The sequence below is a fragment of the Plutella xylostella genome, chromosome 27 (genome assembly GCF_932276165.1).
Source record: "Plutella xylostella chromosome 27, ilPluXylo3.1, whole genome shotgun sequence".
Classification (NCBI taxonomy): domain Eukaryota; kingdom Metazoa; phylum Arthropoda; class Insecta; order Lepidoptera; family Plutellidae; genus Plutella; species Plutella xylostella.
In genome coordinates, this window is record NC_064007.1 from 8,615,443 (window position 1) to 8,633,595 (window position 18,153).

The 18,153-nt window shown below is 39.7% G+C and overlaps 1 protein-coding gene across 1 annotated transcript in view; it reads left to right on the forward strand.

Annotated features, from left to right (window-relative positions):
* Positions 1-18,153, forward strand: part of LOC105381569 (dual serine/threonine and tyrosine protein kinase) — a 52,377-nt gene that overhangs the window by 13,355 nt on the left and 20,869 nt on the right. The window contains exons 4-15 of the mRNA XM_048630769.1: positions 349-465; positions 2,316-2,765; positions 3,259-3,494; positions 3,756-3,859; positions 4,210-4,478; positions 4,956-5,072; positions 5,871-5,985; positions 6,436-6,821; positions 7,663-7,806; positions 15,113-15,240; positions 15,791-15,958; positions 17,891-18,020. Coding sequence (XP_048486726.1) covers positions 349-465; positions 2,316-2,765; positions 3,259-3,494; positions 3,756-3,859; positions 4,210-4,478; positions 4,956-5,072; positions 5,871-5,985; positions 6,436-6,821; positions 7,663-7,806; positions 15,113-15,240; positions 15,791-15,958; positions 17,891-18,020 — 2,364 coding nt within the window. The remainder of the gene's footprint in view (positions 1-348; positions 466-2,315; positions 2,766-3,258; positions 3,495-3,755; positions 3,860-4,209; positions 4,479-4,955; positions 5,073-5,870; positions 5,986-6,435; positions 6,822-7,662; positions 7,807-15,112; positions 15,241-15,790; positions 15,959-17,890; positions 18,021-18,153) is intronic.

Below are 18,153 nucleotides of genomic sequence, written 5' to 3' on the forward strand. Positions count from 1 at the left end.
CATCATCACTGCCATGGCTCTCCATATTATATCCCCGGCGACACGGTGGACTCAGTATCAGTCCTGGAGGGGTTAATTCCTGTTGATAAAATGCATACGGCGACTGTGATCCTTGAGAGGCAATCGAGCCTCCCGCTATTGACTGTCTGTGCAGATGTATCCTAAAATAAAGTTTCGATCTTATAGCTACTGTAAAAATGGAGCAATTATGTAAAGAACATTTGTTTAGAAAAGTCCAAGTACACGTATTGCTATCTTAGGAAACCCCTTAGCTTAAGAGTTCACATCAAGAATTAGCCCCGTAAGCTGTTCTCCACGCATCCACTTTAACTTCGCGTTTCCCTACAGATCCACGTCCAGTACGGCACGAGCACACAGGTGCACCTGACGCTCGGCAACTCGGAGTTCGAGCTGGTGCAGGAGCTGGCCAGCAACCAGCGGCCCTGGGACACGCTGCCTCTAGAGGTGAGCGGATATTGACTAGTCTTCTTCCTTTCGTCGCTGAGTGGCTAAAACGCAGTCTTTATTCTTATCGTATCGGTGACAAACGCAAAAGCAAGGGTGGTGAAACAATTGGCCAGTCAGATTAGTGTCAATCGCTGATTGCCCGGAATGCGCCGGACGCATATAGGGAATGATACGTCAGTCTATCAGACTCATTTAGTGCATCTTACTGATCTGATATCACCATCACCAATCGTCATAACCATTCAATCTTGCATTGGTGGACATGCCACAAGAAGGAAAGACGGAGGCGGCGAATCAATACCAGTAACCCTTCAAAGCTCGTCGGTCCACCTTCTTCTGTTGCTTAGTTGTGGTCTCCGTTAGAGGATAAATAGCTGTATCACGCGGTCTTCTAGATTGTGTCTTCTAAAATTTGCTCATACAAATAAACAGAATCCTAAACTGGGATGCCAATTTTCTGTAGGTGATATTTGTGGTAGCTCTATATCGCTCCTACCTATGGATTCAGGAATCATATATTATATGTCTGTATAAATCTGTCTTCTTCCTACCACCTTTATGCAGATGATCTCCAGATCTACACACAGTCCGTTACTTCCGATCTACCACAAGCAATTGCAGCCACTAATAATGACTTAAACATCATATTAGATTGGAGCAGACGATATGGACTTAAAGTTAATCCTACAAAAACCCAATCCATTTTAATAGGCAGCTCTAGATTGTTGTGTAATGTTGATTATGCTCATCTACCCTCAATTATTTTTGATAATGTGCAGATTCCTTTTGGTAATGTGGTTAAAAACCTAGGTATCTTTATAGATAAGCACTTGTCTTGGGGACCGCAACTAGATTCAGTCAGCCGAAAAGTGTTTGGTTCAGCTTCCTCACTTAGGAGATTGCGTAACTTCCTTCCTACATCCACTAAGATTGCGCTTTCTCAATCTTTATTACTTCCGATTCTTGACTACGCCGATGCCAGCTATCTTGATCTTACCCAGGAGCAACTTAACAAGCTTGAGAGACTTCAAAATTTCTGTATACGGTTCATATTTGGTTTGAGGAAATATGACCATGTGTCCGAGTTCCGCTCAAAACTCAAGTGGCTCCCTATTCGCCTTCGACGGAATGCTCATATCTTGTCGATTCTGTACAACATACTGTTTAACCCAGCGTCGCCACCCTACTTAAAAGAGCGATTTCAGTTTCGGGATAGCTCGCACAACCGAACACTCCGGTCTGCCTACAATCTGAGGCTACAAGTGCCACCGCACAAGACTGACTTTTACAGCCACTCCTTCACTGTCAAAGCTGTGGTACTCTGGAACGCTCTTCCCGAGGAAGTACGACGAGCACCTTCTGTTGCCTCATTCAAAGATAGGGTCAGGTTACACTATTTGAATTCACTGAACAGTTGATTATAAATATTTTATAAGTTGTTAGTATTTATTTATGTATTTATGTAAACGAGTTTATGTAATATATAATATGTAAGTTTATTATAGGTAAAGATATATATATATATATATTTTGTATTGTGTTGTTTTATTTATTTATATAGTACATGTACAGTTTAAGTAGTTGCACCTCTACTCCCATTAATTATGTTAAAATTGTCTCTTCCATCCAAAGGTTGTCTGGTAGAGATTGCTTTAAGCAATAAGGCCGCCTTTTTTGTACTATGTTATGTATATAAGTTGTGAATTGTAATGTGTTTTTAATGGTGCAAAATAAAGAGTATTCTATTCTATTCTATTCTATTCTATTCTATTCTATTATGTCTGATTCAGAACCACGCAATAATCTTTACATACTTAGGTAATTAATTTTAACTTCCTTTCTTTCAGGACATAATCCGCCAAGATGACACCGACATATCAACGGTCCTGGAGGTGGAAATCAACAACCAGTTCCTCAAAGATGGCCTCTCAATCCTCATCCCTCCAGATCTGCCAACTACGCCCGACCCTAGCGCCACCTACCAGAAACTGAAAGAACTAAACGCAGACTTCTACTCAAAACGCGACATTATCCTGCGAAACTTCAACCCAATTTTCCTCTACGCTCTAGATAGGATAGGAAAGAATATATTTACGGACAACTTCTGTGATAGTAAGATAGTTTCGTCCCGAAGTGAGGAGGACTTTTGGTCGACGTTCAACTTGTACTATATGACTCGGTCGGTCAAGGAGAGTGAGTTGAGTGAGTTGAGTGAAGTCAGTGAGAAGTGTGAGAGTGAGCAGGTGAAAAGTGAAAGTGTGAAACGGGATAGCCAGCCTTATGTGTTTACGCCTGAAGTGAGTATATTTAGGGCATGTTTCACAATAACTGGATAATAGCTACCTGTGGAGACATGTTTCCTCTGAATAATATGTTTTAGAAAGTGACAGCATATGTTTTATCCCACAGGTAGCCGTTATCCACACTTTGTGAAACAAATCCTTAGCATTGAAAATAGAAGATACCTAGATATGAGATTATGTATAAATTGAAATCTTTATGGCACATTTAAGAATATATAAGTTATACATGATATCATAACTTATCCTCTGGCTATGGTAGTTTGGCAACATTGTTAACTTAACCAGCCAAGATATATAGACATACTTACTTTTGGAGTTATCAGATGATGTATTCACCTCTAAAAGTTTACTTATAGTTAAAGCAGTAACGAGTGCTTTAGCAGTTCATCATTGTAACTCACTAATATAATATAATATGAACTAATCATTCAATAGTAATCCCTGTCAAAATATCTAATTTAATAAACATTTTATCATTTTCTTCCAGAACTGCCTAGACCTACACCAAATCAAAGATCTGAACCCATCCTCGCAAGTATTCTTCATTCTCTTCTCTGATAGCTCTGATGTGAGCGAGAGAGACAACAAGACTACTGCAGACGAGGAGACAGGCGGGAGGGAGCGGGACAGACTGTTCTCCGAAGCTACGGAAAGTACTGAAGACTTTGTGAATGAAGAACTGCCAGAAGCGGATAGGAGTTTGGTTAAGAATGGTGTTTTGAGGTTAGAAATCTTTATTTATTTATTTTGACACTTTATTGCACACAATATGGAAAAATTAAACAACGCAGGTTTAGATACAGACTTGAATTATTAGTAAATGTTTGTATTTATTTTGCTTCTATTTTGAATAATTACTGTACTTTCGAGCCATTACAAATTCGCGAACCATCCAGTAGGTAGTAGGGATTGTTTATCCTGAGTACTTACTTTAATAATAATATGACTTCAAGTCAATAAATTTTATTTACTTCCCTTTTTCAGACACAAACAAGAATCTCCAATAAAGTCAGCTAAAGACAAAAGAAGACTGTATGAAGAGAGGTGTGCCTTCATGAACGAACTGCTAGACCAGTGGGAACTCATGGGTAACATAAATAAATATTTATAATAACTGTAAATTATCCATAAAAAGCGTTTTAAAATCAGCAAGCTGTAATAACTAACATATCACGAATTCACTCTATACCGAAGATACAGGGGTCGATCCCCGGCCGAGGTAGATATTTGTTTATAGAACATATTTATTTGAAATCAGGTGTTTATTTTTTGTGATATTATACATGTATACATCTCCAACCTGTCTTTAAGCCTGGACACCCGATATAACATCAGTAATTGCCAAACCTTGGAGGGGGTCATATCCCTCAGTGGATTTCAATTAGCTGTGCGTTTTGCAATTTATGTTCTAAATTCCTATTCCTAACTTTATTTTCAGGCAGTCCACCCTCAAAACACAACGTGAAAAGTCAGTGGCTCATAATAGACGACCACGAAATGCTGCATACAACCGAGCAAAAAGCTTTGCCAACGCTTCTGTCCGGTGCCCCACAAACCACGAGCGAAACACCTTTGAAGGGGGGTACGAAGAGGAAAGACGACGATAGAGTTGTAAAGAATAGAACTGTTCTGTTGAGCAGAGTCGTGAAGTTTGCGAGTGATACGTATTTGAGCTATTTGTTGGAGTATTGTAACCGGTTGAGTGAGGTAAGATTTATGTTATAACGATAAGAATTTTTTTTTTGGATCTATTGATAATTATCGTTAACTATATCTGTGTTTAGCTTCAAGATTCAGAGTACTTCAGATGCTATAATTGATTCGTTCGAATTAGAGGTAGGTACATATATTAAGCAGTTTTTTAAATTAGTGTTTACACTGCATTCAGTGGATTTGTGATTTAGACTAATTCCAACACATGTTGGCTCTATCTAAATCTATTTCAGCAGCGTGTATACCACTTAAACTAATTCATCATCATCACCTTAACTATAGGACGTAAATTGCTGAGCATAGGCCTCCCCCAATGATTTCCACACTGTCCGATCGGAGGCGGCCCGCATCCAGTGCTTCCCCGCGGACTTAAATGGATCGTCCGTCCATCTGGCGGGGGGGATAACTAATTAATGACGTAAATTTTAACGACTAGGCGGACGAGTACATAAACTTTAAACTCTCTTCCAGGTGCACGTAAAACTTCTCCAGCAGTTCATATTAGCTTCCTTTGACCTGGCGCGCGAGCTGCAGGTGCTGCCCCGCAAGATACAGTATGTGGCGACACAGGAGCAGCAGCTGTATGAGGTAATGTAATCATTATACAGGGTGTTGCAAAAAGGGTAATACTAAACAGAAACCTGTATGCATGTGCAGCATGGTATATCTAAGCCCTGAAATGAAATCAGAATGCCAAAATTTGCGAAATAGTATACCCTTTTTGCAACACTTACTCCGCTGGCTCAGTGACCCGAAGTGGATCTTGGCCTGTATACATATAAAACTAATACACATAAAAGAAGAAAGTGACTGATCGGGTATCAACGGACAGCCTGAGACAGATTGAGAGAAGCCGGAACTGTGAAGTTCTGCACTAAGGGTGTTGGTAAAGGGTGGACAGTACGTCGAGTTAGTGAGTATGTAGTGAGGCTTCTCCAGCAATTCATCCTGGCGTCCTTCGACCTTGCTCGTGAGCTGCAGGTGCTGCCCAGGAAGATACAGTATGTGGCCACGCAGGAACAGCAGCTGTATGAGGTAATATATCCCGTATACAGGATGTTACAGAAGTGGTTCAATCTAGGCTCGACATTCTGAACAATTTTTGGTTCAATAAAAAAATTACTTACCCTAGGAAAACAGTCACGTCAAATGAACATTAAAGCTTTCGCACATTTTAATTTTAAGAATATTTAATTTGCAGAGTAAAATTGGTTCAGATAAGCTCCGTCGCTGACTGACCAGGGTGCGCCAGACTTACACCTACGTAAAAGGAATAGTTGATACATCAGACGGGGAGGCTCTTTTCATACACCCCTACTTAACAATATCCCCTAGCCTTTCCACAACACTAATTTTCTAACATTGATTTGTTTGTTTTACCTTCAGACGATAAACGAGAAGTTCTCTGAAGGCGAGAAGAAGCAAGAATTACTGCAGATTATGCAAGAAGTGCTAGAGGACATCCGAGCGGACGTGGACCATATGGACTGGAGCGTGGACGGTAACGTTATTAACCACGGCGGAAAAGTGGGGTGTTATAAGTTTAATGTGTCTGTGTATGTGTGTATCTGTCTGTGGTAGCGTAGCTCCGAAACGGCTGAACCGATTCTCGTTTTGTTGTTTCAGGGTCAAAGGTAATGTTACCCCAAGTGTTCTTAGCCATATTTTATAAAAGTCGATTTAGCCGTTCAAAAGTTATGTGAATTTAAGTTTTTGATGTCGGGTGTTTTTAATGTTGGTTAGATTACAATACAGGGAGTTGCAAAACTGGTATAGTAAGCAAAAAGAAGGATGAATTTCCAAAACTCGCACAGTTCGCCTGTAGTACCTTTGTTATAACCAAAGACTCAGTATACGGAGGATGTTTGGAATAGTCTATAAGTATGTACTATTAACACATAGACTTTATATCATAACAACCCTTACAAACAATTCGTTCGATTTCTTCCAGATCTCCCGTACCATCAAGACAAACGCTTCATAATATCCAACTCAATATTCTACGAGTCTTCAAGAATAAGCAGCGACACCGGAGTGTTCATACGAATGTCTGAACAGAACGGATCCAACCGAAACATACCAGAATCCAGACGAAATGTAACGGAATCTAATCGAAACATAAATGAATCCAATCGAAATATAAATGAGTCCAATCGAAACATACCAGAATCCAATCGAAACTCGGAAGAATGTAATCAAGATGTATCAGAGTCTGAAAATTCTGATGTAGAAGAGGCAGAATCGTATGACAGCTACAATTTTGATGATTACGACATCATACAGAGTACAGACGAGAGTTTTACAGTCAGCCAGTGTTTCAGTAATAGGATAGACCGGGTGAGCTATTAATACTTTTACAGTAGTTACTTATTCAAATTGATAGTCTAACTTGTTCAATTGCGTGGTCAGTATTTTTAACCGACTTCGAAAAAAGGAGGAGGTTCTCAATTCGTCTGTTTTTTTATGTATGTTCACCGTTTATAAATCGATTTTAAAAATTCTTTTTTTGATGTATTGGGTTAAGCTTAGGGGTGGTCCCATTTTTTTTCAGAATTTTAATCCACCCCCAAGGGTGTGTAAAGGGGTAAAAACAGGGGTATCAATTTCCATTTTGGGCACTTATCAACCGATTCTAATGAAATTTAGAACGTAAATATAGCTCTGATAACAAAAAAAATATGATGGTGACCTTGAGCTGATTTGATGATGGAAACGGAAGGCAGCCAAGGGAACTCCTCAACGGTAAATAGCAACTACCTCGTGTTTAGGCTTGAATGATCCGTATTGACGAGTAGGACTGATTGGTATCATTTACCCAATAATTTAGATTGAAAATTATTGCAAATAAACTAAAAACAATAAAATAATAATAAAAAAAATAAAAAACCGACTTCAAAAAACCACTAAAAAGTAAGAAATAATTCAAGGTTTACACCAATTCTATGTGACAGTACAAATATACCTAAGCAGGAACTGTTTTTTTTTGTAGTTGGTGCAATATTTCTTCAGATTACTAAGTCACCGCACCAACATACCTACATGGAACCCTTGTTTCATATCCTCTTAACGACTGAACTGCTTTTCTACCAAGAAAGAAGAACACAAACACTCAAATTTTTGTCACTTTCATCTTTATAAGACTAGTGTGATGATGTACTTATTATTTTACCATCCCCAGTTAACCCTAGACTCCACGGCGTCGGCATCAGCCTCCCAGCCCAACCTCATCCACGTGGAGAACGAGTCGTCCCTGCTCAGCGTCAACAGCAGCCTGCAGCGACTGATACACCACGGGGGCGCCAAGTGCAATAATACTACACAGGTTAGGGGGCGCTAAATATAATATTGCTACTAACGTTTCTTTTTGTTCTGTAAGGATGCTTAGGATAGATAATTATTCAGAATAGGGAGCGCTAAGTTTAATATTGGTAGGAAGGTTAGTATGTAGTATACTCGTATACTATAGAGTAGTGTATTAAGTTTACTCAGGTTGGTTTGTGCTGCATACGATCGGGGCGCCAAGTGTGATAACCTATAATAACCTACGCAGGTAAGTGTCAGACTGGTTTATGTTGTAAGCCATGGGACTACGCAGGTAAGTGTATGTTGTATACTGTGGAGGCGCTAACACAACCTCATCCACGTTGAGTACGAGTCGTCCCTGCTGAGCGTCAACAGCAGCCTGCAGAGACTGATACACCACGGGGGCGCCAAGTGTAACAACACTACGCAGGTTAGGGGGCGCTAAATTATATATGACCATGATCTTAAGTTTTGGATGTATACTGTAAGGGCGCTTATTGTAATGATATAGGGCAGGTTAGTTTTAATAAATAACATCACGGGTGTATGTAGTATATACATAATAATAAATTATGGGCGTCAAGTTTGGAGAAGTAGTTTCTTCAGCATACAATAAATAACATTTTCGCAGTCTGATTGAACTAGGTACTTATAATTATTTATCGCCATTTCTAGATGGTTTTTCATGAAGTTGAAGTTCCTTTAACTTTTTTCACATTCTTTCCTATTTTTCCTAGTCGATCTTTTGCTGCCTGAAATTAATACATTAAATACTTAATCATCAATCACCATCATCATACCCAGTTAAAATGCAATTACACTCGCGGCCAATTAAAAAGTTCCAGTGACCTATATTATTAAATTGGCATATCGTATTAGATTGTAAGACCTTCTTCAATGTATATTTTAAAATTGTAATAATATGTATGCTGTTGGTGTATCTTTAATAAATAAATAAATAAATTATGGAACTGCAATGGCAGGTGGAACTTTGTCATTGCTCGCGTGTATATTTTAAGCAAAGTACTTACTGTACTACCACAAAAATCTTTAATCACAGTTTAACGAGTGTTTAAAACGAAGTTTGAAAGATTTTGTAAGCGTTTGACAGCGCTTAACAGTTGTTAAATACTGTCTTACTTTTTGTTAATTTTTTTTGTGGTAAGGCCCTTGATGTTTTTAGTAAGGTTACCTTTGCAGCAGCATCGTAGATTATTTCCAAAGGTGTGCGTTTTACGGGTACCAACAGCGGACATTTCACAAACGTCTTTTCCAGCCATTGCGAACGGCTATCCACCTCTAATTGTAGTATTGGGCACAACTGGAAGAACATATTTATTTAAGTACTAGCTGTTCCCGCGATTTTCGCTGCGCCTTAAAAAGTTTTCCCGTGGGAATTCTGGGATGAAAAGTAGCCTATGTTCTTTCTCTAGACCGGGTTCCCCTCATCTCGCCTAATCTTTATTGCCCAAAACTCGTTTCGCATAACTCGTAAGGTCTAAACTTTTTTTGGTCGAATCATCCCTTTGCCAAGTCTTACGTGGCATAAGTCTCGTTTCGGCTAAAACACTATTGGTACAATATTGAAACACGTAAGTCTTGTTTTCTCAAATAGATCGTATATTATAGGTTTATATTAAGTATGTTGTAAATGTAAAAATTGAGGTATTTTTCTCCTACATCCCGAAAATCACGATATTCAATTATCAAAATATTGAAAGTGAATGACCATTATAATTATTACAAACGGCATTAATTCCCATGGGATCGAAACCTAAAGATAGGTGCGACGACGAGCAAAGCGAGGAGTAGCGGTTAGGTGCACATTTTCGTCAAAAGCAAAGCGGAGCGCAGCGAAGCGGAGCGGAGCGTTTCCTACTTACAAGGAAATAATACAAGGCACCAGATGCGATAAGACGTCCCATCCAAGTTAAAGCCCGAATATTATTACTTTATATAACCTCATAGCATTATTAGACTATTCAAGATTTGGCCATACCATTATTAGGCTAAACAATATTATGCGAAATAACTTTTTACTAAACGAGATTTATGCCATACGATTTTCGGCGAAACGAGACTTTGACCAAACGTTACTATGCAATACGATATTAGGCAAATAAATCTTATGCCAAGAAAGGTAGAACCGTCTAGACCATTATGTATACAAAATTTCATTCAAATCTGTTCAGTAGTTTTGACGTGAAAGAGTAACAGACAGACAGGCAGACACAGTTACTTTTGCATTTATAATATTAGTCAGGATTTTTCATTAGAGGACTTAAAAGAATTGTTTTTAAAATCAGAAAACTGAAATTATCGAGTGGACACTACAAATAGGCAAGCGTAGCGTGGGACCTCGACCCACTGGACCGATGTCTCTAGACAAGTGGCCAATAATATATGAGGTAGGCTGAGGTAGATCAATCTTACTTGCACACACACACACAAATAACAACAGGAAAACACAACACACACGGTAAAGAAGAATGGCGAAACCTGACACGCTTAGCGTAAGTTAGCAGCCACTAACCAAACCTATTTTAAGTTATTGATAAAAATGTCTATTATCAGGGAAAAATATTTAAAAAAATCTAAACCATGGGGTTCTTGAGATATTAGGGTTCAAAAGTAAATTAATTAAATTATTTTTTTTCCTTTAATAAGATTTTGATGAATAGTACACGCACAAATAAGTTTTATAATGTAAATCATGGGATCCCCAATACATAGTGCATCACAAAATGTATTACATGACTTTATTTATGCAAATAATATCATAATTATTTTTGCACATTTCACACTTAGAAACCTATTTTTATAAAGAGACCAATTTTAAAAATTATTTCATTCTATTCAAGTTCCCGTTATCCCGAAGTAACATAGAATACTTTTTATCCAGGAATTCCCACGGGAACACTTTTAAAATCAATTTTTAGCTCGAGGGTAACATTTATTACAGTAGAAAGACTTGATCTTTCAGCACCTATATTTTCGTTCTCCCATGCCTCATAATAATAAAATTAATACCAGGATATACTGTAGTTACGGACTACACGTTAGTGTATGTTTCATCAATGGCCGCTCTGGGTCATGGCGCCATAGAGAAATGGCCATTCTCCTTTGGCGGCCTTATTAAGGTCTCAATAGGCACGGCCCAAGGATCCGTCCTTGGTCCCCTTCACTACCTGGTTTATGTAAATGACGTCACTAACATTATTAAACATTGCTCCCTATATCAGTTTGCAGATGACACTTGTTTAATAGCAGCGGACAAAAGTGTGACAGAGGCAATGAAAAAGCTACAAAAAGATTTCACAGCGTTGGTAAAATGGTCACATGATGCAGGACTAATTCTAAACGCTCAAAAAACCCAAATGATGCACATAAGATCCAGCCACAACCCTACAGACCATCATGTAAGATTGATAGCACATAACCATGATTGCTTACACACGAACAACTGCAATAACTGCGAAACAATTGAACAAGTCAAAACAGCAACTTACCTTGGTCTCATCATAGATGATAGATTTAATTGGGAGCCACATGTCAATAAGGTATGTGATAAACTTAGAGGAGTCCTTGCCAAAATATCCATAGTGAAATACAAGGTACCGTACAGTGTTTTATTAAATATGTATAAAGCACTTGTGGAATCCATAATATTCTATGGAATCACAAGCTATGGACGAACCTATAAATCCTATCTCGACAAAATATGCAATTTACAAATAAGAATACTAAAAAAGATTGTACCACCAAAAATTAAACAAAAATGTAAAGGTGAAAATCAGAGACTATTCCACTACTGTGGGATATTACCGGTCCACAGACGGGTGGAATACGCGCTGATCGTTGAGCAATACGACCAACACAACATGCTAAATCCTATCGAACACAAAATACATACTAGAAGCATCACCAACAAAAAAATGACAACTGCACGCTTTAAAAATATATACGGACGTAGAACGAATAAATACGTAGTTCCTACACTATTTAATGAATTGCCAACCACACTTAAAAATGAAATAAATAATAAAAACCTGAAAAATAAACTAAAAGAATACTTTGTAAAAAACCTACCTACCTAAATAAACAACCATATTATACTTACGTATAGTACCTACCTATTCTTATTTAACAAAATGCTTTAAAACATACCTATAAATTAAATTTATAATCATAAAACTAATATCTGTCTTTCTATTAAAGAGCAACCTGTATATAGCTGCCATCCATAAAAACTCTTATCTACGATCTATGACTGAACCAGTTCAAGCGGGCTACCGACCGAAACGCGTAAGCGACGCTGTTTGCATGGCGGTTACGACGTTTTTGCCGTGAGCCCGGTGTAGCTGACTTTAACTAACGCTAATAAAATTTTACTCACAATAAAATAGGTACTTGCTTTTGTATTAAGTCAGGAGTGTACGATGTGTTAAGATAATACCTTACCTATAAGTATAATACTTCACCGATTAATGTACTGTAATGTTTAACCGTGAATGTATCGTAATATTGTACCTACTATATGTGTAAATTCATTTTAATGTGCCAAGACAAACCATTCCGGTTTAATGGCGCTGTCAAACAAAAATGTATTGTTTATATGCCTGTTTTTTATAAATAAATAATAAAAAAAAAAAAAAATAATTACTAAAAGTAATTTCTTCCAGACGTCGATAGTGAGTAAAAAAGATAAAACAAATTAACGGAATCCATTGGGAAACAAAATAATATATTTACCAGTTTTCGAGTTTGCACGACTGCATAGTCAGGAAGAAACACCACAAGAGTGAACAGTGTTGCCAATTTCATTTTTTATTCATAATAATTGTGTTTCATATTTCTTGTAGGAATGAATTTTTTATTGATAAAATAATTACCGCCATCGTAATACCATAGAAAAGGTAGAAAAGTAATTAAAATAATAATTGTATTTCTGATTGGAATTGCGTTTTGAAAACTTTTTTTTCATTTCACTACGCATTCGCTGCGCTGGTAGTGAAGTGTAGTTTTAATGAAAATAAAATTGGCGTGCGAAATAACTGTAGGTAACTGTAGATAATGTACATACCTTATTAAAAAAAAGTGTTTTATTTTTATTTGATTTCAAAATATAGATAATAAATTGATAAGCCCGTACACACTATGTATGGTTTTATGTAATAAAACACAAAACAACATTTGCAAAACCTTCTATACGTGCGGCACACATCGGATAGTCAGCTATTGACGCCATTATAAATAATGGGACGTTTCAGTTCTGTAATAAAGTAATTCTAAACCTAATGAAAATTCTATTTCTTTATGTTTAAGGTTTTAGTTAGGTAAGAGATCGCTCTTAGCGATAAGGCCGCCTATTGTTCATTCATCATTGTTTCTAGTTTATAAGTATTGTCTGTACGAGGGCGATACCGAAATGATCGGGAATAGAAAAAAGTACAAAGATATCATAATATTATTTACTTTTATTGTTTTTCAAAGTAGTCTCAGTGACTTTCAATGCACTTTTTCATTCGATTAAACCAATCATTGAAACAGTAATTCCAGTCTGAAGTGGATACTGTCAAAACAGCTGATTTGTAAGCTTCGACCGCCTCTTCTGGGCCGCTAAACCGTTGACCACGTAGCATATCTTTAATTCTTGGGAATGTAAAATAATCATTGGGGCTCAGATCAGGGCTATACGGAGGATGGTCCATCAACTCCACGTTTTCCATATTTAAAAACGTTCTTGTTTTGCGAGCGGTATGAGAGCTTGCATTATCGTGGTGAAGGATTATACGACGATTCGGGTTAGTTTTACGAAGTTCTCTTACGACTTCCGGCAAACAAACTGTTGTGTACCAATCAGCAGTAACCGTCCTTTGTTCTTGTAATGGTATCGTAGCCACATGGCCAGTTTTCGATACAAACGAAGCGACCATTTTTTTCGACACGCTGCGTGAGCGAATAACTTTTGTTGGCTTGACCTCACCTTCGAACACCCAAACTGCCGATTGATGTTTTCTTTCGGGCTCATATGAATAAATCCACGATTCATCACCAGAGACGATATTGTAGACAGCATTTGAACTGCCTCCATTGAACCGTTGCAGAGCAGATCGACACCAATTAACACGAGCCGACTTTTGTTCCTCGGTCAAACGGTGGGGCACCCAGCGCGAAACTAACTTCTTGACACCCAGTTCTTCATGTAAAATGGTTTGAATGGCTGTCATACCAATGCTGAGAGAAGCCCGAATCTGCTCGTATGTCACATGTCTATCTTCTTTTATTAACTGGCGTACAGCATCGATGTTATCTTGTGTTACCGCTGTTTTTGGCCGACCAGTAGAAGGTAAGAGAGGAACGTCCACGGCGAAACTCAGAATACCAACGATATACGATAGTCGTTTTACTTGGTGCTTCAAGTTTATAAATAGAAACAAGCTCGGCGAGACATTGTTCTTGAGATAAACCTCGACGAAAGTTGTGAAAAATTATTGCACGGAAATGTTTCCGCGTAAGCTCCATTTTTTACACCGACTTGTCAAATTCAAATGGTCAATACTCTTTTATTTTTTACTTTTTTTAAAATTCGAAAATGGAATTATGTTTGAAAAAACACTACATTTGATACACCAAAAAGGTTTCACTCTAATTTATTCCTAAGTATTCTATTCCCGATCTTTTCGGTGTAGCCCTCGTATCATAATCCTAACTCATATTATAAATGCGAAAGTAACTGTGTCTGTCTGTCTGTCTGTTACTCTTTCACGCTAAAACTACTGAACGGATTTGAATGAAATTTGGTATATAGATAGTCTAAATCCGATCCTGAGAAAGAACATAGGCTACTTTTTATCCCGGAATTCCCACGGGAAAACTTTTTAAGGCGAAGCGAAGCACGCGGGAACAGCTAGTTATAAATAATGGGACGTTATAGTTTTGTAAAGTAATGAAAATTATATTTCTTTATGTTTAAGATTGCTTGTAAAAGATCGCTCTTAGCGATAAGGCCGCCTATTGTTCATTGTTTCTAGTTTATAAGTATTGTCTGTATCCTATATCCTAACTAATATTAAAAATGCGAAAGTAACTGTGTCTGTCTGTTACTCTTTCACGCCAAAACTACTGAACGGATGTAATTGAAATATGGTATACATATGGTCTAGACCCTGAGAAAGAACATAGGCTACTTTTTATCCCGGAATTCCCACGAGAAAACTTTTTAAAGCAAAGCGCAGCTCGCGGGAACAGCTAGTTATAAATAATGGTACGTTTTAGTTCTGTAAAGTAATTCTAAACCTAATGAAAATGCAATTTGTTCGCAGATGTCAGTAAAGCAAGCCACTCTAGACGTACAGAAGAATGTCCTCAGCAAGCTGAGCAAGCGCATCAGCCTGAGACTGGCCAACTTCGTGGACTGTCTCAAGGACAACTACTTCGGTACACTGCAGAGGTGAGTTTTAATCTGTGCTTTAGACTAATATCATATGTAAATTCGTAAATGGAGTGCGCGAAACGAATCTCCCCGAGAATCGTACACTTTATGCCTCACAAACAGCGGAGTTTCATACTTCGAAATTCAGTACTTTCGAACTGACGTACTTACATCGGAATCATAGCACAAAATGCGGAATTTCGTACTTCGAAATTCAGTAGCGAAGTCCCTCGCCACTCATCGCAATTCGCCAGGTAATAAATTCTCATTACTATTCCAAAGACGCCTAGAGTCTGCCGATCGCTGCACAGTGAGCATTAATACTCAGTAACTGAGCCTTTGAAATGGTGGTAGGGTAATATTATGATAGTGGACAAATAATTGTCATTGAAAATAATTGTAAAATAATTCTCCCCTCACCCCCAGATGCCCAGAGTCCCTCGAGACATATTATCGCTCTTCAAAACCAGCTAATCAATTCCCACCCCCATCCCCAGATGCCTAGAGTCTCTAGAACCATCTTGCTGCTTGATAATTCTAGTTAATCAATTCCCACCCCTATCCCCAGATGCTTAGAGTCGCTAGAAGCGCACTGCCGCCCCGCGCTCGGCGGCCGCCCGGCCTCCGCCGCCATGCTGGCGCTGGTGGGCGTGGCCAGAACAGTGCAGCTGCAGCCCAGTGATGCCTTCTCGCTCTACACTACGCTACTGGATTCTATAAGGAGATTGTTTCACAAGTTAGTAGCTTTAAATCACAGACATAATTACTATCTGTTTCCGCGAGCTAGGCTTAAAGAGTTTTCCCGTGGGAATTACGGGATAGAAAGTAGCCTATATATCAATCCAGGGTGTTAGCTAACTCCATACCAAATTTCATTGAAATCGGTTCAGCCATTTTGACGTGAAGAGGTAGCAAACATATACTGACAAACTTTTGCCTTTATAATATTAGTAGGAAGTAGGATAGAACAGTGCAGCTGCAGCCCAGTGACGCCTTCTCGCTCTACACTACACTGCTGGATTCAATACGGCGGCTGTTTCACAAGTAAGTACCTTTGAATTAGGAACTCCCTGAGGTATGCAAGCGGCGAGACGGGCAGAGAATCAGCTACTGCGCTCTGTCACACCTCTATCTCTGTCTCTGTCGCTCGGGGCCGCGTCCGCATCTCTATGTCTGTCTCTGTCGCGCTCTGTCACACCTCTATATCTGTCTCTGTCGCGCTCTGTCACACCTCTATATCTGTCTCTGTCGCTCGGGGCGCGTCCGCCGCCATGCTGGCGCTGGTGGGCGTCGCGAGAACGGTGCAGCTGCAGCCCAGTGACGCCTTCTCGCTCTGTACTACACTGCTGGATTCTATAAGGCGAATGTTTCACAAGTAAGTTAGAACGGTGCAGCTGTTGCCGATTGATGCCTTCTCGCTCTTCACTACACTGCTGGATTCTATAAGGAGATTGTTTCACAAGTAAGTGGCTTTGTATTAAGCTGCTTACAGACCGGACCAACGAACGCCCAACGAACGCCCAACGATGGATATGTATCATACATAATACAGCGCAGATTGCAGAAACGAAGGTCAACGAAACCCGTTGGCGTTGGCATTCGTTTGGCCGGTCTGTACGCAGCTTTACAGTGTGCCATTAGTGTTGTGCACCTGAGGTATGCACACAGCGAGACGGGCAGAGAAACAGCTACTGCGCTCTGTCACACCTCTATATCTGTCTCTGTCACACCTCTATATCTGTCTCTGTCGCGCTCTGTCACACCTCTATATCTGTCTCTGTCGCTCGGGGCCGCGTCCGCCGCCATGCTGGCGCTGGTGGGCGTGGCCAGAACTGTACAGCTACAGCCCAGTGATGCCTTCTCGCTCTATACTACACTGCTGGATTCTATAAGGAGATTGTTTCATAAATAAGTGGCTTTGTATTAAGCTGCTTCCAGACCGGCCAAACGAACGCCCAACGAACTTATCTTATCTTATTTATCATACATAATACAGGGCAGATTGCAGCAACGAAGGTCAACGAAACCCGTTGGCGTTGGCCGTTCGTTTGGCCGGTCTGTACGCAGCTTTACAGTGTGTCCATTAGTGCTGTGCACCTGAGGTATGCACACAGCGAGACGGGCAGAGAAACATCTACTGCGCTCTGTCACACCTCTATCTCTCTGTGTCTCTGTCGCTCGGGCCGCGTCCGCCGCCATGCTGGCGCTGGTGGGCGTGGCGAGAACGGTGCAGCTGCAGCCCAGTGATGCCTTCTCGTTCTATACTACACTGCTGGATTCTATAAGGAGATTGTTTCATAAGTAAGATCAGTAGGTTTTGGCTTTATATTTCATCATTATAGTGTACTGGCTGTTCCTGCAAGCTTGGCTTCGGCGGTTTCGCTTTGACGTGGCAGTGGATCGCGATCGTTGCACAAATCAGGCTAATTAATAAAATTAAAAAAAAATTGCCATCTAGCAGCCAACTCCCTCACTAAATCAACACCTCCCAATATTTCTCACTATATTAGTATAGTAGTAGTAAATTTGTTATAGACAACATATAATTTTAATTTACTATTGTATTTAAATTGTTCTTACCTGTAAAGCAAGAACTTTAGTATTATTATTATTAATCATGCCATCTAGCGGCCACCTCCCTAACTACATCATCACCTCCCATTCGCAGACTGCGCATCGCGGGCGGCGGCGGCGGCGGCGCGTGCTGCGTGCTCAGCCCCGTGTGGCGCCGCCAGGTGGCGCTGCACACCGTACACTCGCTGTCTCCGCAGCGACTGGCTAGAGTCATCTCTGCACAGGTGAATATGGACCTTATGTCTGGTGCGTTAGGGTCTAGTGTGCCTTGACCCGTGTGGCGCCGCCAGGTGGCGCTGCACACCGTACACTCGCTGTCTCCGCAGCGACTGGCTAGAGTCATCTCTGCACAGGTGA